Source organism: Dendrobates tinctorius, unplaced genomic scaffold, assembly GCF_039654945.1.
Source record: "Dendrobates tinctorius isolate UK_male_01 unplaced genomic scaffold, ASM3965494v1 ptg000117l, whole genome shotgun sequence".
NCBI lineage: Eukaryota > Metazoa > Chordata > Amphibia > Anura > Dendrobatidae > Dendrobates > Dendrobates tinctorius.
This window is the reverse complement of record NW_027361785.1, coordinates 16,049,579-16,070,135: the sequence shown is the minus strand read 5'-3', so window position 1 is coordinate 16,070,135 and position 20,557 is coordinate 16,049,579. Positions and strand designations below refer to the sequence as shown.

Here is a 20,557-nt window from a genome sequence, read left to right as displayed (position 1 = left end):
AACATGGAAGCCCCCTATATCTCCATTGACAGATGACGGACCTGAGAGGGGACTTTTTTGTGGACTGTGTTGAAGCTTTTATTGGGAACATTTCACACAACGCTTGGGATCACATTTATCCAGCAATCTACACTGAGCACTTACTTTGGGGTTTCCATCTAAATCTCTGAGTGACGTGATTCAGATGAAACCCACAAAGGATACATTCACCATAATGAGGCAGCAGAAATACTCTGGAGTCAGCGATGTCCTTTTTTCCCCAGAAGTGCACAAAACTACGGTAGACCGCATTTTTATGCATGCATAAAAAGACGGACACAGCTAGATGATACGCCAGACAGCATCCACAGTGCCTTCATCTAACTCATTATGGGGAATCTTCTGCCAGGGTTTTCGTCAGAACCACGTCAGAGATCTACACGGAAATCCCGATGTAAGCGCTCAGCGCAGAGAGCCGCATAAATGTGCGCTGAACCTTATTGGAATCTATGGGAAGAAGAATGAGCAAATCAATATTAGGTCAAGAAATGGTTATTTTTTACGCTGTTCCTCGTGCGTTATAAGTGATTAGGCTACTTTATTGTTTGGGTAGGTGCGATTACAGCGATACTAGGATTATAACCATTCTGCAATAACCATTCTGCCGCCTCATCACCACCAGAGCTGCTGCACCCCAGACCTTCTGTCTCTTCCCCACTATCCCATAGAATGTAAGTCCGCAAGGACAGGGTCCTCTCCCCTCTGCACCAGTCTGTCATTGTAAATTTGTTTACTGTTAACGATATATATCTATAACTTTGTATGTAACCTCCCTTCACATGTACAGCACCATGGATTTAGATGGGGTGCAGAGTGTACATTAATGAGAAAAAAAATGAACTGTTTTGAATTTACCAAATGGCTGCAATGAAATAATGAAAAATTGAACGGGGTCTCAATACTTTCCATACCCACTATTTACATTCATCTTTTTGATAACATTTGATTTCACTTCATGATGATTAAGCATTGTTTTTTTTTCCTTTTTTTTTGCGGTGCTCACTAAAGGGATTAACTAGTGGGACAGTTTTATAGGTCAGGTTGTTTCGCATGTGGAGACACCAGATACAGTTGTGGCCAAAAGTACTGACACCCCTGCAATTTTGTCAGATAATACTCAGTTTCTTCCTGAAAATTATTGCAAACACAAATTCTTTGTTATTATTATCTTCATTTAATTGGTCTTAAATGAAAAAACACAAAAAGAATTGTCCTAAAGCCAAATTGGATATAATTCCACACCAAACATAAAAAAGAGGGTGGACAAAAGTATTGGCACTGTTCAAAAAATCATGTGATGCTTCTCAAATTTGTGTAATTAACAGCACCTGTAACTTACCTGTGGCACCTAACAGGTGTTGGCAATAACTAAATCACACTTGCAGCCAGTTGACATGGATAAAAGTTGACTCAACCTCTGTCCTCTGTCCTTGTGTGTACCACATTGAGCATGGAGAAAAGAAAGAAGATCAAAGAACTGTTTGAGGACTTGAGAAACCAAATTGTGAGGAAGCATGAGCAATCTCAAGGCTATAAGTCCATCTCCAAAGACCTGAATGTTCTTGTGTCTACCGTGCGCAGTGTCATCAAGAAGTTTAAAGCCCATGGCACTGTGGCTAACCTCCCTAGATGTGGACAGAAAGAAAAATTGACAAGTGATTTCAACACAAGATTGTGCGGATGTTGGATAAAGAACCTCGACTAACATCCAAACAAGTTCAGACTGCCCTGCAGTCCGAGGGTACAACAGTGTCAACCCGTACTATCCGTCGGCATCTGAATGAAAAGGGACTGTATGGTAGGAGACCCAGGAAGACCCCACTTCTTACCCCGAGACATAAAAAAGCCAGGCTGGAGTTTGCCAAAACTTACCTGAAAAAGTCTAAAACGTTTTGGAAGAATGTTCTCTGGTCAGATGAGACAAAAATAGAGCTTTTTGGGCAAAGGAATCAACATAGAGTTTACAGGAGAAAAAAAGAGGCATTCAAAGAAAAAACACGGTCCCTACAGTTAAACATGGCGGAGGTTCCCTGATGTTTTGGGGTTGCTTTGCTGCCTCTGGCACTGGACTGCTTGACCGTGTGCATGGCTTTATGAAGTCTGAAGACTACCAACAAATTTTGCAGCATAATGTAGGGCCCAGTGTGAGAAAGTTGGGTCTCCCTCAGAGGTCATGGGTCTTTCCAGCAGGACAATGACCCAAAACACACTTCAAAAAGCACTAGAAAATTGTTTGAGAGAAAGCACTGGAGACTTCTAAGGTGGCCAGCAATGAGTCCAGACCTGAATCCCATAGAACACCTGTGGAGAGATCTAAAAATGGCAGTTTGGAGAAGGCACCCTTCTAATATCAGGGACCTGGAGCAGTTTGCCAAAGAAGAATGGTCTAAAATTCCAGCAGAGCATTGTAAGAAACTCATTGATGGTTACTGGAAGCGGTTGGTAGCAGTTATTTTGGCTAAAGGTTGTGCAACCAAGTATTAGGCTGAGGGTGCCAATACTTTTGTCTGGCCCATTTTTGGAATTTTGTGTGAAATGATCAATATTTAGCTTTTTGCTTCATTCTCTTTTGTGTTTTTTCATTTAAGACAAATTAAATGAGGATAATAATACCAAAGAATTTGTGATTGCAATCATTTTCAGGAAGAAACTGAGTATTATCTGACAAAATTGCAGGGGTGTCAATACTTTTGGCCACAACTGTATGTGTACTTTTTTTGTTTATTTTTTTCATAAAAGTATTTAATTCATAGTTACAATATATTTTTATGATTTTAACTCATTTCCGACATCGATCGTAATAGTATGCAGATGTCAGAATGTTTGGCGCTGCATCTGGGCTGTGTTCACCCACCTTTCCGCGCACATGACAGCTGATTTACTTGGTTGACATGTGCCCGCAACAGCCGCAGGTTATCATCGCCTGTATGTAGTAGAGCCAATCGGACATCTGCAGCTTCTAGTCTCCCATGGAGACTATTGAAGCATTCAAAAAGTTAAAAAAAAAAAAAAAAAAAGTTGCAAAAATATTAAATAAAAAAAAATAAAAGTTCAAATCACCCCCCTTTCACACCATTCAAAGTAAAACAATAAAAAAAATAATGAAATACACACATATTTGGTATTGCCGCGTTCAGAATCGCCAGATCTATCAATATAAAAAAACAAAATTAACCTGACAGTTAAATGGCGTAACAAGAAAAAAAAAAAGTCACCAGAATTACGCTTTTTTTGGTCGCCGCAACATTGCATTAAAATGCAATAACGAGCGATCAAAAGATTGTATGTGCACCAAAATTGTATCACTAAAAACGTCAGCTCGGCATGCAAAAAATAAGCCTTCACCCAACCTGAGACCGCGAACAATGGAGACACTACGGGCATTGGAAAATGGCACAATTTTTTTTTTTTTTTTAACAAACTGGAATTTTTTTTCACCACTTAAATAAAAAAGAACCTAGACATGTTTGGTGCCTATGAACGCATAATGACCTGGATAATCAAATTGGCAGGTCAGTTTTAGCATTTGGTAAAAAAAAACAAAAAACTGTAGGATTGCACTTTTTTTTGCAATTTAACCTAACTTGGATTTTTTTTCCGATTTTCAGTACACGATATGGTTAAAACCAATGGTGTTATTCAAAAGCACAACTCGTCCCGCAAAAAACAAGCCCCTACATCACCAGTCTGACAAAAAAATAAAAAAGCTATGGCTCTGGGAAAAAGGGGAGCAAAAAATGAAAACGCAAAAACAAAAATACCTTTGGTCATTAAGGGGTTAAAATTAGTTAGTGATCTTTTTTTTTTTCAACTTTGTCCCACTATGGGACTTTGCCTTTTTGCAGTCTGATCGCTTGTAAAACATTGCAAAGCGGGAGCTTTGCTATGCATCACAAATTGTCAGCACTGCACTGACAAACTTGCCTACAGCATGCTCTAAGCATGATCTAGAAAGTTTGCTAGTTCTGGTGAGCCGGATGTCATCATGACATCGGCCCCTGGCGAGGACATCAAGCTGGCGCTGATCGTAGAGAAGAGGAGGCTCCCTCACTCATCTTGCCTGCTAAATACTGCAATTGTTGCGAAATGTAGGGGGTTAAAGTGCCGGAAGGGGTATGGGCGCTGGGAGCAAGGTGTCAGCTGTAAAAATCAGGTGACACCCGATGGCGATCGCTCGCGCACAGCACCTGTGCACGGGAGATAACCAGGACGTAGCCATACGTCAAAGGTATGGATACGTCCAATGTCGGGAAGAGGTTAAGCAAAAGGCAACGGCTGAGATGGTTGGGACCATGGTTACACAATAACAGCTATCATACGAGTAACCATACAATAGGAAAGAGCACTTACCCAATGTGCAGAAAAGTATACACCGACATAGGAGCCTTCCAGGGTACTACTATCCTGGGACTGGCCATTGTTCCTGAGCAAAGGACCTGCAATTACTTCACTAAAGGGCTTTGGGCCCCATGGGAACTCTAGACCTGTATAAAATAATAACAAAGTCCTATGTTATAATCATTCTTCTATAAAGTACAGTTTAGATGTAAATGGTTCTCTTGAACTTTTCTTTAAGAGCTGTATTGCGAATATGATCAAATTTGAATTCAAAATAGGTTCTAGACAGCCTCTATGGTGCTCACTTGCCCTCATATAGGGGGAACCCTACTGCAAGACCCCTAGCCCATCTATGTGCAAGAAAGGAAAAAAAATTGCAAAAGCTGCACCTGCTCTGGTGAACATGCCTCAACCATGTCTTACACATTCAGTCAATCATTTGAATGTGAGTCAAGCAATGCTACATTTCCACTGAAGTGACTATGACTGGATAAATGACAACCCAGATTCAACTTCCCCCACACCACCTTTATTTTATAACAGGATTGCTCTTCATGAAACAAGCTTTACAGTTTACCTTTACAAAGATGGAACCAGTTAACAACATTCAAGTACCCAGAGCCACATAAAATATACCTCTCCTAAGTATAAATTATGCAAAAGTTCCATTATTTTAGCAGATATCAACCACCCATATAATGGACAAGCTAAAACATCCTGCTACATTATTAAAATGCCTAAATTAAGCGGCCAAATATTTAAGAATTACATGTTTCCTTACATATGCTATACAGTATCTTGCCGGATTCAAATTTGAAGATCACCATCATGCCATGCGTCAATATTGCCACAGGGTTAAGCTAAGACAAAAGTTGTCTACCTTGAGATGGACAATTAAAGGGTTGTCCAATTAAACTTCAATACAAAAAGCAGATAAATGATTTCATAATACTCACCTTACCACCCCCCTACTATTCCCTATTCCCCCACCTATGTCTGTGCTTCCAGTCCAAGTGGTGTTTCGGCACAAAATGTGACTGCTGCATGCAATCACTGCCTGCAGTGGTCACCACTACAACTAGTCATGTTGCCATCTCTAAAGTCTGGTAAACAGAGACCATTGGGGATCAGGGGAGCACAGGCTTGGGTCCTTCAGGAAATTAATAGGGAGAAGGAAATAAAGTAAAAGAAGAAAAAAGAAAGAAAGTAAAAGAAACAGAAAAAAGAAAAAAGAAAAAGAAAAGAAAAAGGGTATGAAAGATAATTATAGAAAGTATATGTATGATGTTAGATAACACTTTTAAGCTGGTTATTGTTTTCATAAAGTGATAGCATCATAACCATGCCTACTAGACTGATCTGTAAATGCAAGTCCATTTCAATTACAAGGAGGAAATGAGCTCCTGCCATAAATTATCTCCCACAGGAACAATATTGGGCATGCTGACGTCAAACATGCTCAATCCCCTTTTACCCCACCTACGAGCTCAAGGGTTCATACATAATCCATAGACGTTTAATTATATATTAAAAAAAAAAAAACACATACACCATAAAAGAAGGGGTTCATACTATTAGGCATTTTCGGCTAATATGGTCCCTAGTCTTATGGCCCGTGTGTGTGTGTGTATGTATATACACACACACACACACACACACACACACACTTTGTTAAGTTTAAATAATAGTCTATGTATTATGTCATATACAGACGCTGGCTTCCCTATTTTTATTATATTTTTTATTTATACATGTCGGCTTTGAAGAAAGCTGACCATTCCCTTTTTCTCCATTCCACACACATACATACACAAAATTTACTTGGTTTATCTGAAGTATTAGGAGCTGCTTTGTACAATGAAATGTACTGCAGTAATATACTAGCTTATTTTAGGGCAAGTGATCACAACAAATACATTAAAAAAAGGGGTCTCAACCTGGTGTGCAACCATATATATAGATCAATAGAAATAAAAGTTATACTGACCTTCTGGATCATCTCTTATTAGTAAGAGGCCGTTTCTACAAACAATCTTCCCTGTAGATGCCTCGATAAAGATAAGTGAGGGAATGTTGGAAATTCTGTACTTGTTCCAAAGTTTTAACTGTTAAAGAAAAAAAACAATTGCAATTACATGTACTGGGAGAAATCAAAAGAAACTTGTCATCTCCAAATTTGCCTGGAGATAATGGTAATTTGTAGGTAAATGTTGTTTCTGGAGGTGACAGGTTCCCTTTAAGTACACAATTTTATTTCTAAAACGCAAGGAGATGCTTAATCAATAGTAAATAAAGCAAGTTATTCCAGGAAGATTTGCCCACCCAGTAGGCATTTCTTTTGATCTAATTATACTTTTCCATACTTTGCTGGTGGCTGCTAAACTCATTTTTTTCTCTACAAAGCTTCTATAAAAGCAAAAAAAACCCCACCAGACTAACTCAAGATGATTTCCAGATCAATAGACATCACTACAAATCAAATGTAATAAGAAAATGCTCGGAGCAAACTAAGCAAGAAAAGCAATAGAAAACCAAACGATTAAAGAGGACATAGAATAAGAACAGAGCTAAGTGAGATAGATATTACACATGCAGTTAATTCTAAATTTTTACGATTTACCTCCTTTTCTTCCAAGAGCTATAACTTTTTTATTTTCCAGTCTACATAGCAGTAACAGGGAATGATTTTTTTTGTGAGACAAGTCGTAGTTTTGAAGGACACCATCTAATTTTACCATACAATGGGCCGAAATGTGGCAAAAAACTAACGAAAAAATGCACTATCGTATCTTTGGAGGTTTTGTTTTTACAATATTCATTGTATGGTAAAAATGACCTGAAAACGTCATTCTCTAGGTCAGTTGATTATAGCACAACCACACTTGGAATAAATTTAAAAAAAAAAAAAATTGGAATTTTTGGTTTTGTGTCACCGTTTTCCAAGAACGGTAACATTATTATTTTTATATAAATACAGCTATTTTTGTGGCGAGCTGATTGTTTCCTTTACACTAATTTGGGGTACATACGTTTTGTTTTCTCATAGCATTTTTTAAGGAGGTTTACCGTAGATATCGAAAAACCACATTTCTGGCAGTTTTAATTTGGTCTTAATGGCATTAACAGTAAGTTAATTTTATATTTTGATAAACTGGAATTTTCTAGACGTAGTGATACCAAATATGTATTAAAAATATATATATTTCTAACCCCTTTAATTTTTCTAAGGGCTAATAGAATTTTTTTTTTTTTTTACAATAAAGTGAGGTCCATGTTTTCCTGAGTGCACGAATACCCTACATGTAAATCAGAAAATATTTTTCAAGCACAGTGCACAGCTCAGAAGGGAAGGAGCACCAGGTTTTACTGTTATGGTTTGTAGGTGCCATGACACACTGGCAGAGCCCAAGTTGTCGGAACAGCTGAACCCACGTAAGTGACCCCATTTTACAAACTACGCCTCTCAGTGAATTCATCTAGGGGTTACAGTGATCATATTGACACCACGAGTGTATAACAGAATTTTATACCATTGGGCATTGAATAAAAAATAATATTTTTACCACCAAAATTTAGTTTTAGCCCCAGATTTTACACTGTCACACAAGAAGTGGGTAAAAATGGCATCATAATTTGTCCTACATTTTTTACTGAATGTGGCAACATATGTGGCTGTACAGTACTGCTTAGCCATATGGTGAGACTCGGGAGGGACAGAGCGCTATTTGCCTCCTGGAGTACAGATTTTCCTAGAATAGTTTGCGGACCCAATATCCAGAGCCTTCACTTGCTAGAAGAGCAGAATCCCCCCTCAAGTAACCCCATTTTGGAAATTATACCTTTTTGGGAATTTATCTACAGCTGTAGTGACGAATTTGACCCCATGGGCGTTTTCCAGAAACAAGCATTATTGGATGTTGCCGAGTAAAAATTGCAAACTGCGGTTGTAGTGACCAGTATGCTTTAGTGACTAGTATGACATGTACATTATGCCCAGCTCATGCTTCTGGAGACATGCACCCGTAAATTAGGTGGGCTCTCATCAATACAGAAACGCCAAATGTGGACGCTATATGTGATTTAGGTACACTGTGGGGCTCAGAAAGGAGCGGTGGGGGAATTTGGATTGGGGAGCACAGAATTTCCGGAATTTTTTTTGAGGGGCAAGGAGCCATTTAGCGTTTCCAGAGCCTTTGAGCTACCAGCAACGTGGAAGCCCCCTATATTTCCATTGACAGATGATGGACCTGAGAGGGGACTTGCTTTTTTGGTGGATTGAGTTGAAGCTTTTACTGAGAACATTTTACATAACATTTAGGATCACATTTATGCTGCACTCCACGCTGAGCACTTACTTTGGGGTTTCCATCTTAATATAATGAACACTGTTGCAGACTTTAAACAGAAGTAGGCACACATGTTCCAGGGAAACCAGAAGGTCCTAAAGTGTGTGTGGAAAGAGGCAGTGAGCGTACCTGTCGGTGTGAAGGACCTGAAGCACGTGACCACTGGGGGACTGGCCAGGGCCAGACACCGAGTAGTGACAGTGACCAGCTAAGCTAGAAAGTAGTCAGGACGTGCCGAAGTCAAGCCAGGAGGTCGGAGCAGTGCCAAAGGATGAGACACAGTTGTCAGGATGTAGCCAGAAGTCAGGAAACCGAAGATATCAGAGAAGTACCAATGGGTCAGACAGAAGGAAGGTCAGAATATAAAGCCAGGGTCAGAACCAGAAACAGGCAATCAGCACAGAATCACAAGGCAATACTCAGAACGGGAGGACGGATCGGGTCAAACACTTGAAGGCAGAAACAGACAAAACAGTATGCAAGCACACCAGGAGTCAGCTATTCAGCCAGGAATGAATGTAATACTGACAAGGAACCCCTGGGAGGGGCAGTTACTTATTGCCCTCCCGGAATCAAAGGGAGGTCACACAAAAATAACCCTGCGAGGAAGGGAAAGGAGATCCCATCCACAATCATGACACTTAATCTCTGAGTAACTTGATTCAGATGAAACCACTGAGAGATCCATTCACTATAATGAGGTCACAGAGTTACTCTAGACTCCATCTGGCCTCTGTCATCCTTCTTTTCAAAAAATGCACAAAAGTGTGGCTGACGGCACTTTTATGCAATCCTAAAAAGATGGACACCGCCAGATCACAGGCACTTTGGCAGCCACAGTGCCTCCATCTGTTTCATTATAGGAAATCTTCCGCCAGAGGTTCTGTCTGAATCACGTATTTCAGAGATTTACACAAAAGCACCAGTATAAGCGCTCAGTGCACAGCACAGGATAAATGTGCGCCGAGCCTTACTGCGATCTTTGAAAGGCAGAATGAACAAAACAGCAGGTGTAGAATTAGTTTTAATTTTTACGCCGCTCCTCATGTGGTTTAAGTGATTAGGCGACTATTGTTCAGGTAGTTGCGATTACAGCGATACAAGATTTATATTGACATTTTATGTCTGGCTGCAGTCAGACACTAAAAAACACTTTTTATTGCAAAAACATCACCATATTTTGAGTGTTATCATATTTCCATATTTCGGCAGAATTATGTGAGGGCTTGTTTTTTATGGGACAAGTTGACGTTTTTATTGGTAGCCTTTTCAGAAAATTATATTTTTTGATTGTTTTCTATTCCAAATTTTGCGAGGCAGAATGAACAAAAACAGCAATTCAGGAATTTTTTTGGGTGGATGAGGGTTTGTGTCGTTCCGGGTGTGGTAAAATTGATAAGGCAGCTTTATTGTTTGTGTCAGTACCATTACAGCGATACCTCATTTATATCGTTTTTTGGTGTGTTTTGCCACTTTTACACACTAAAAACTATTTTATAGAGAAAATTATTTTTTGCATCGCTTTATTCTGAGACTTAAGTTTTTTTTATTTTTCCACTGATGGAGCTATATTGATGGCTTATTTTTTGTTGGAGAAGAAGACGTTTATTCCACTTTTTTGTTCGGGGGTATGATAAAGCTGTGTTTTCTGCCTTGTTTTTTTATGGTGTACATTAAAGGGGTTAACTAGTGTAACAGTTTCATAGGTCATGTTTTTGTGGACGCAGCAATACCAAATATGTGTACTTTTATTGTTTATTTTTTTCATTAAAATTTTTGTTTATGGGTCCATTATATTGTTTTTTTTTATTTTATATATATTTTTACAATTTGAAAACTTTTTTTTAATTTTTACTTAGTCCATTTTTTTTTTGCAGGCTGATCGCTTGTATAGCAAGGGGATGCAGCAGTATCCCTATGCTATGCAAATTGTCAGCGCTGCACTGACAGAGAAAGTTGCTGATCATGCTCTGAGCATGATCTAGCAACTTTGCAAGCTCTGGTGACCCAGATGTTGTCATGAAGGCATTGGGTCACCATGGCAACGATCAGGACCCAACATCACGTCGCGGGGTTTCTCATCCAAGGGCAGGGGCTGTCATTCCTCTGTCAGCTCCTGAAATGCTTGCAATCGAGTTTGATCGTTACAGTGCTGAGAGCGGTGCATGAGAGCTCCGGGCACTTCGTGCTGGGTGTCAGCTGTCAGAATCAGCTAACACCTGGAGGCGAAACAAGCTTTTAAATTACAAATTTTTAATTTTACTTCTAAAAATGTTTTTCTTATTTTAAGTTTATTTTAGATTTTCTCTAGGGGACCTGACCTGTGATATTTTGATCGCTTATATACTGCAATATCAAAGTATTGCAGCACATAGTGAAAATGGAGGTCTCCTATGAAGCTCAGTCCGTGGGCTTTCAACAAGACTCTGGCTGTCATGGTAGCCATTTGTGTCATGTGATAACGTTGTGTAGGGGCCAATGAGAGTGTTCACACGCAACCACTCAAAGTGGGTAAAAGGTAAATAGACCCAATTTAATAGATGTAATAAAACACAACTTTTATTCATTTTGATTAAAAGGTGGTCTATATGTTTAAAAATACTAAAGTGAATCTGTAATATTTCAATGTCTATCAAAGTCCCGAAGGCTAGAGAATCTTTTCCATTCGGCTACATATCTTCAACACATTACTAAGCCTCTTCTGTCCTACCTAAACTATGGCTGAAGTCCATGGATTTATATAACACTAGCTGCACACATATATTTTGCCTCATACAATGCAAAGGTCTTATCACTTAGTAAATTACTGAAAGATGATTTTTTTTATTAGTGTGCACGTCATGAGATATAGAAATCCAATTCTGGAACTATTACTAATGCGCATGTCAGAAATTAGACGAGAATTAGAGGCTATCAATGTAATTGTCATAGAGACATAGCAGTAATGATGCTGCAATGCTGCTTACATTGTTACCTTTGGAGAAGAAATTTGCTTTATGGTTCTTTAATCACCATTTGAAGTCTCCTGCTAATGGGATTTTGGTGCACATGGGCTGGACTGAACACAGATTTATTCCTCCCTGTCTGTGATGTCTTTACTTTACATTACAACATAGTGCTGACAGGTTCTTTTTAAGGGCTTAAATTAATACAGTCAGTATCAATAAAAATATTATCAAACTTACAACTATTTTGACCTATCCATATGTACAATGTTTTAAATGGACAGAACAGACAACAGTTGATCAATAATTTCTCATTTTTCAAACAAAATTTACAAAACCAATTTTTTTTTTTAGAAACCACATTACATTTTAAGTGACTTTGAGGGGCCTTTTTGACAGAAAATACCCAAAAGTGACATCATTCTAAAACTGCACCCCCTCAAAGTACTCAAAACCACATTCAAGAAGTTTATTAACCCTTCAGGTGCTTCACAGGAACTAAAGTAATATAAAAGGGAAAAAAATTACATTTTTTTTTTCCACAAAAATTTTACTTTACCCCAAACTTGTTATTTTCAAAAGGGTAACTGGAGAAAATGGACCCTTAAATTAGTTGTGCAATTTCTCTCGAGTATGCAGATACCCCATATGTTGGGGAAATCCACTGTTTGGGCACACAGCAGGTCTCGGAGGTGAAGGAGCACTATTTGACTTTTTGAACACAAAAATGGCTGGAATCGAGAGCAGACGCCATGTCACGTTTGAAGAGCCTTTGATGAGCCTAAACAGTGGAAATCCTCCACAAGTCACCCCATTTTCATTTTAGAAACTAGACCCCTCAAGGAATGTATGTTGATGTATGGTGAGCCCTCAGGTACTTCACATTAGTTTATAATGTAGAGCTGTAAAAATTATTAAAAAAAAACAAAACACATTTTACTCACAAAAATGTACCTATAGCTATTTTTTTTCATTTTCACAAGAATAATAGGATAAAATGGACCCCAAAATTTGGTATACTATTTTTCTTGGGTACACAGATACCCCAGATGTGGGAGAATACTACTATTTGGTGCACGGTAGGTCTCAGAAGGGAAGGAGCACCGTTTGACTTCTTGAACTAAAAAAAATGGTTGGAATTAAAAGCGCATGCCATGTAGTGTTTGGAGAGCCCCTGATGTGTCTAACAATGAAAACTTCCACAAGTGACCCTATTTTGGAAACTAGAACCCTTAAGGAATGTATGCAGGTGTATGGTGATCACTTTGAACTCCAGGTGCTTCACAGAAATTAATTCACATTAGTTTATAATGTAGAGCTGTGAAAATCGAAAATCACATTTTACCCACAAAAATGTGCTTTTAGCCCCAAATTTATTTTCACAAGGGTAACAAGAGAAAATGGACCACAAAATTTGCTGTGCAATATCTCCTGAGTATGCCGATACCCCTTATGTGCATGAAAACTACTGTTTGGGTGCTCGGAAAGAAAGGAGTGACGTTTGGAATGCAGACTATATGGAAAGATCTGCAGGTGTCATGTCGCATTTGGAGACCCATGATGTCCCTAAACAGTGAAATGACCCACGTGTTACCAAACTTTTGAAACTACAATCCTAAAGGATTTTATCCAGGGGTATAGCGACCATTTTTAACACACAAGTACAACATTTTTTCACGAAAATGTTGTTTTAGCCCCAAATTTGTAATTTTTACAATGGATAATAGGAGAAAACTGACCCCATAATTTGTTGTGCAATTTTCCCCGAACGCGACAATATCCCATATGTGGTCAAAAACTTCTGACTGGGCACATGGCAGGGCTAAGAAAATAATGAATGCTATTTGCCTGGGATAGATTGTGAATGCCATGTCGCATTTGAAGAGCCCCTGACATGAAAAAACAGCAGAAACTGACCACAAGTGAACTCATCTTGGAAACTAGACCCCTCAAGGAATTCATCTAAGTGTGTAGTGAGCATTTTGAACTCATAGGTGCTTCACAGAGTTTTATAAAATTGAGATGTGGAAATATGAGATTTTAGTGGTAAAAATGTAACTTTTATATTTGCTGCAAATTTATCAGGTACTTGTACAAGGGTTAATAGGTGAAACTAGACCTCACAATTTATTGTGCAATTTCTCCAGAACACAGTGATACCCCATATGTTGTCAGGAATTACCGTTAGGCTACTTTCACACTTCAGGTTTTTGCCGTCAGTTGCCAGCCAGCAGCGTGTTAAAAAACTGATCCGTTTCCTTTTTGCAACAACCTGATGCAACTGGATCCGTTCTTTGGACGGATACGGCGCACTAGATATTTAAAGGAACAGTGATCTGGAGATCTCGAGCTGGAGGAGAGAGAGAGAGTGAGAGAGATTTTTTTTTTGCAGCTTCAAGGGTTAACACGCATGGCAGAGGAAATCTTCCGGACATACGCTGTTTAAAAAAGCGGTCCGGCACAGAAAAAAAAAAACGTTACATATAACTTTTTTCCTGACGCCGCACCGTCACTCTTTGCCGTATCCGTCAAAAGCCGGACACGCCGCCTATCCATGTGGCAACAATGTACGTCAATGGAGAAAAAATGGATCCGGCACCACAACGCCGGATCCGGTTTTGCAAATTTAAGCCGCAAAGCGCCGGATTCAGAAAGCCGGAAGTGTGCAAGTAGCCTTACCCTGGAATCACACCAGCATCTGGCATCCAATGCGAGAGCGATGCTAATGACCCTCGGCTCAAGCTCTGCTGCGAGTGGGAGTCGAGTGTCATGCTACTGTGCTGCGATTCTCTCGCAAGAGAAGATCGCAGCACAGGGCCGAGAAGATGGAAAAAGTAATATCTCTATCTCCTCCATTACCTGTTTCACTGTATATTGGACTGCACTGAGTGCAGTCTGAGGTTTCACTCGCACCCATAGACTTGTATGTGTGCAAGTGAGCCGAGTCTCACTGCAAATAGCAGAATGCTGCAACTGTTCTCTAATGCCGAATCAGCGTGAGCAAATAGTCGCAGATCTGAGCTGCTCCATAGAACGCTGGGCAGAGTGCGAATCATGTTTGATCGCATAGGGCTCAGCCTTGTTATACGGTAGTGACTCCAGCCTTAGGCCACACATCAGAGCTGAGAATGAATGCGCGTTATTTGACTTTTGGAGAACAGATTTTGCTAGAATAGTTTGCAGGCGACATTTACTGAGCCCTGAAGATGCCAGAACAGAAGCAAAACCCCAAAAGTGAGCCTATTGTAGAAATTGCACCTCTGAATGAATTCATCTACAATTGGAATGGCTATTTTATAACATCCATGCCAGGCCTTTTATTCTGGAGAATTGCAAACCTGCCAGTCTAGTACCCATGCAGTGTGTATAGTACCCATCCAGTGTATATCCCCGATATAATGTAGCGCCCCCGAACCTTATTCCGATTTTAGGGAGGAAGAATAAAAAAAATAGATAGCAGTACAAAAATAGTTCTTATGTTTAATTTTTGCAAGGGTTCACTGTGCGGTATAAGTGATCAGGTGGATTTATTTGTGCGATTCCAGCGATACCAGATTTATATTGTGGTTTTTTTTTTTTTAGGATTTGCTGTTATCATACAGTGAAAATGCTTTCTCACAAAAAGTAGTTTTTTTCATCGCCATATTCTAAGAGCTGTAACTTTTATTTTTTGGTGAACATAGCTGAATGAGGCCTTATATTTTGCAGGACGAGTTGCAGATATTTTGGCACTATTTGGGGTTCATAATATTTTTTGATCACTTTTTATTCAGGATTTTTCAAACATAGAATGAACAAAAATAGCAATTCAGTTATTGTTTTTATTTTTTGCGCTGTTCACCGTGAAGTAAAAGTGAAAAGATGGATTTGTTTGTCAGTTTGATACAATTACAGTGATACCAGATTTATATTGGTTTATGCTTTGCGATTTTTACAGACTAAAAACAATATTTTCGCAAAATTAATTTGTTTATGCATCGTTATATTCTGAGAGCTCTAACTTTTTTTTTATATTTTTGCAGAATGTGCCATATTAGGGCTTGTTTTTTGCGGGACGATTTGATGTTTCATTTATACCTTTTTTTTTTTTACATATGACTTTTTGATCCTTTTTATTCACTTTGTGAGTCACTATGATGAAAAAGTAGCGTTTTAGGCATGTTTTTTTATCTGTTTTACGTCGTTCGCCATACAGAGTAAATATTGTGCTAGTTTTATAGAGTGGGCCGAGCTGGACTCAGATACCAATTATGTATATATTTTTTTTTTTTATCACAAACGTTGCGTTTTGAGTGGCAAAACTGAACTTACTTGACTTACTAGTGTATTTTTTTTTTCCACTTTTTCCCATTTTATTTTACTTTACTTTTTTTCTCCACTTAGTCTCACTGTCGTTCATGTGTAATTTTCATTTTGATCACTGGCCTTATACACTGCTGTATTGCTGCGCATGAAACGGTCAATGACTTGGCCTGAGAGACCCATCTTCTAGTTGGATCTCACAGTTCACCGTACCCTGGGGTCACCACATTACTGAAGAGTACCATGGGTACCATGGTAACCATCGGGACCTGTGAGTCTCATCGCAGAGGTCTGATGGTTACTAAAGAGGTCTTGTGAGCCCCTTATAATAACTTAAATACTGCTATCGCAATTGACAGCGGTATTTAAGGGCTTAATCGACCCTATTAGTCACAAAAAAACTTTCCGGGGCGGATACTGCAGGTGTTAGCTGTCATATAAAGATGACCCCAATAGGAATCGCCGCCAGGCAGCGCTATACTCTTATTCATCAGCAATGTTAAAAAGTGAAATAAGGCCTCAACCTCTGCCGCTGAAAGGTGCATCAGTGATTGTTAAGGGGGTAATGCTTAAAACTATTGCTTTCAGCATACTGTTATTTTTGACATCACAAATCAAACAACCAGGGGGAGTGGCCTGAGCTGGCGATGGTGTAACACGCACGGCTCAGGATCTCTGAGGAGGCATCTCCTAAAGCGACAAATAAAGCAAAAGAAAATCGCTCTCTTCGATAACCCACGGAAGGATTGTTTTCTCGTTACTCAGAGGTACATTCTGATACCCCTTGTCTGAGCTTTGGACATTAAAAAAGACATTTTTGAAATCTGAGGCCTTTTCCCGCCATTTTACTGCAAGGTGACACCATTTTGAACAGTGAGTGAAAAAATCCTTTCCCTGCTCCCTCCATTACCCACCGGCTGTCCTTGTCCTCAGAAAGAGTATCTCCACGCTTGTCTACCACATTTTAAAGATTTTTATGGTCTTTTGGAGATATTTTTTTACAAAAATCGTCATATACCAGCTGATTGGCGGATGGATACAAAATAGTCCCTACCCTGTGCCTAATCTGACAGGATTTCTCTCTTTGCATAATTAAAAGACTGACTTTTTTTTTGGACTCTCCTCTTGTCTGTTTTAGACCCTTTGGAAGTCCCAGGATGTCCTAATTTAGCTATATTCCCCTGCTTTGTGCGAGGCTGCGGGAGCTATAACGGCTGTGGAGGGATCTCTTTCATCTCAACGTCCTATCTCAAGTACGCTATTTTCCTGTCATAACAGATCTTTGAGGCGGAAGGACACAAAATAGTCCGTGATTTGTGCCTATTTCTGTGTTACCTCCGCTACCCACCGCACCTGTGCGGATCCACTGGGGTGATCGGCCTTTCTTCAGCAGTGCCGTGTATCAGCTTCTGGCTCCCCTGTTGCATATTTTATGAGCGAGGACTGACGTCACTGAGCCCTGGGTGAAGACTAGCCGCCTGTCATGGCTGCATTTAAAGTCACAGGGAACGAGTCTATATCAGCGCGCAGTTAATAAAGGATTTTACTGTATGCATCATACAATATTAATAGTGCTATCTGATTCTGTGGTGTCTCTCATTCCTCACGGTCCCTTTTATAAAAAGGCATAGGAAGACAAGAATTTTCTATATTTTTAACGTTTATTCAGTATAAACATCACCAATAATATCAATTCTCTCTAATATAATCCCTGCAAGGCAGGATTCAAAAAAGGGCACAAGATGAGTCACAAGGCTACTCCAGTGTCCAATTCTACGAAAGTGTCTAATACGACTCCTCAAAAAGAACAAAAATGTCAGGATTCTTACAATCCTCACTTTAAAGATCAAGTGGATATCGTTAACCCATTTAAGGCCAGATCGCCTCATAAAGAGGTCATGGATACATCTCTCTCATCAAAAAGGAAAAATCCTGGTAAAACTTCTGAAAAATTCACATTGCCAGCCGACGCTTCAAGTCCTGAGACTGGAGATAATTCACCAAACTTTTCACCAGAAAGATCAAAATTTAAGATGGATAACACCAATCCTTCTCCTTCCCAAAATCTGGATGTCATATCCATACACTCTTACATGGATACTCTCGCCCAGAATATCACTTCCAGTATGTCTCAATCTGTTAGGCGTCAGGTTTCTGCGTCTGCTTTGCAGGAATCTAGAGCCTCACATTCTGCGGTCTCCTGCTGTCTTTCTACTACAGAGGAGATTACTTTGCGGCAGACCGCTCCAGAGACTAAGTCCCTCTGTGCTCCTACTGGGCATGCTCACAAGACAATCTCCCATTGGAGATCGGGAGTCATGTGCCCAGGTCCTGTTCCAGATCTCACTGGTCCATCTCGGAGATCTGTAAGGTCCCGCACGGCTATAAAAAGCGCGCATGGCCATTCCGCCATGCGCTAGTATAGACTATACTGCTATGTGTGAATGGTGAGGGATGTATGACTCTGGTGACTGACTCATTTGAAACCCCTTCCCTCTGATATTACGCATGGTGATAGGGAATTAGTTTAGCAGTCAGCGCCAGTCAGTGGCAAGCCTTAAGCCACGGTGCTCACCGCACCGCTACGCTAGCGTCCGACATAGCGCTTGCCTTCCAGCCTTGTCGTCGAGTGGCAGTGTCCTACGCCGCGCTGCAGTTGCAGCCCCCCTTGGCGCCCGCAGTAGCGACACCGCACACACGGTATGTCTAGAAGGACGCAGCTCCTCTGTCTTAGGGCCTGCTCCTGTGACCAGATACCGTGTGTGCACTTTAACTGAACTCTGTGACACTAACAGGTTCAGTGTTCTTTGTGTTTTTGTTTTGCGGCATCTGTGTGTGTGTACAGAGCCCGCTCTGCCCACTACGGGTGAAGTTGAACCCGTGCGCATTATACCGCCATATTGCTCCTGCCATCACTCAGCAGCGGTTGTAACACCAACTGCACGGTGGACCCCGAGCGGCGAACGCACTTTATTATCATTTTTATTTAGTGTGTTCCGCAGCTCCTAACACAACCATTTGAAAACCAAAATAAAATTTTACAGTCCACCTTGGATAAATTTAGTAGCAGGTTAGACAACCACGAAAAACTGCTAACTACAGTGGAAGAACACACTGATGATTTATCAAAAGACACCCATGACCTCAAATCTGAATTTCACAGACTTAAAATTAAAGTTGCGGATATAGATGACAGGAACAGACGAAACAACTTGAAAATAAGAGGAATACAAGAATCTATCTCACCGGATAAACTAGAAGACTTCGTCAAGACAATTTTCAAAAAATTACTACCGGCACTTACAGACCAGGATCTCATCATAGATAGGATCCACAGACTTCCCAAACCACGGAATATCGATAAAGATCTACCTAGAGATACCATCTTAAGGGTCCACTTCTTCAAGGTCAAGGAAAAAATTCAAAAATCGGTTAAAGATCTAGGAGGTTTTCCAGAACCCTATGCTCACCTTCAGCTATTCACGAATCTTTCAAAGGAAACGACTGAAGGAAGAAAGTCTTTTAAGCCAGTCACCTCCACCTTGAGGGAAAATAATATCCCCTATAAATGGGGCTTCCCACTTAAACTTTTTGTATTCTACAAAGGAAAGACAACCGTCCTATTCTCGCCTAAGGAAGGAAGAGATTTCCTGTCATACTGCAGGATACCCGATCGCCATAGAAACTCTAACCCTCAAGGCCCCAGGCCCTCTTCAGAGACGGGATGACCCAACGGAAAGACCCTGCCTACATATTTTCTCTCCTGGTTAAAAGGCCTCTCTACACTTTTTCATTATTTGTTCAGTGAATTACTCTGCTTATTATTCTTCTTTCCACAGGTTTTCTTACTTCTCTACTTCTTTATGGACTCATATCACATGAGATTATTCTCCTTCTAGAAACAGTGCAGTTATGATTGACAGCTAAAGGATGCCTCTAATGGGATCCTTACACAAACTTTCCCCAGTAAGGAATTAGAGCCTACCGGCTAGGCTCTTTCTAAAGGACAATTTTGTTCTTACTGTTTTGTGTTTTTCTGTTTTCGGTTTTAAACAGGTCTTTAGTTTTTTGTTTTTTTTTTGTTAATCAAGTTCTTCAAAAGGTAGGTGCCCTCTGGTTTCCTTATTTCATCTACCCCACTTCATACGGTCCTTGCCACTCTTGTAACCTGAAAATAAATGTTGTGTCTTATAATGTCAGGGGGCTAAATAGCCCTTGGAAGAGATTTTCCATTGGTAAAGAAATTAACGGTTTACATCCTGAGTAGAGTTGAGCGACTTTGGTCGGATCGGGTTTCATTAAACAAAATTTGCTTCAGATGAAACTGGACCGACTAGGGAAAAAAAAGTCGGAGTTTCGTCCGAAACCCGACCCCAATGCAAGTCAATGGGGATTAAAAGTCGGCATTGAGTGGATGAATGTCATCCCCTCAATGCCGACTTTTATTTCCCATTGACTTGCATTGGGGTCGGGTTTCGGACGAAACTATAGACTTTTTTTGCCCTAGTCGGAACAGTTTCATGAAACCCGATCCGACCAAAGTCGCTCAACTCTAATCCTGAGGTTGTATGCCTCCAAGAAACTAAG

General features: G+C 40.0%; 1 protein-coding gene across 1 annotated transcript in view; it reads right to left on the bottom strand.

Moving 5' to 3' along the window:
- Positions 1-20,557, bottom strand: part of NXN (nucleoredoxin) — a 248,824-nt gene that overhangs the window by 97,790 nt on the left and 130,477 nt on the right. Inside the window, exons 2-3 of the mRNA XM_073590592.1 lie at positions 6,365-6,482; positions 4,390-4,523 (exon numbers count right to left, since the gene is read on the bottom strand). Coding sequence (XP_073446693.1) covers positions 4,390-4,523; positions 6,365-6,482 — 252 coding nt within the window. The remainder of the gene's footprint in view (positions 1-4,389; positions 4,524-6,364; positions 6,483-20,557) is intronic.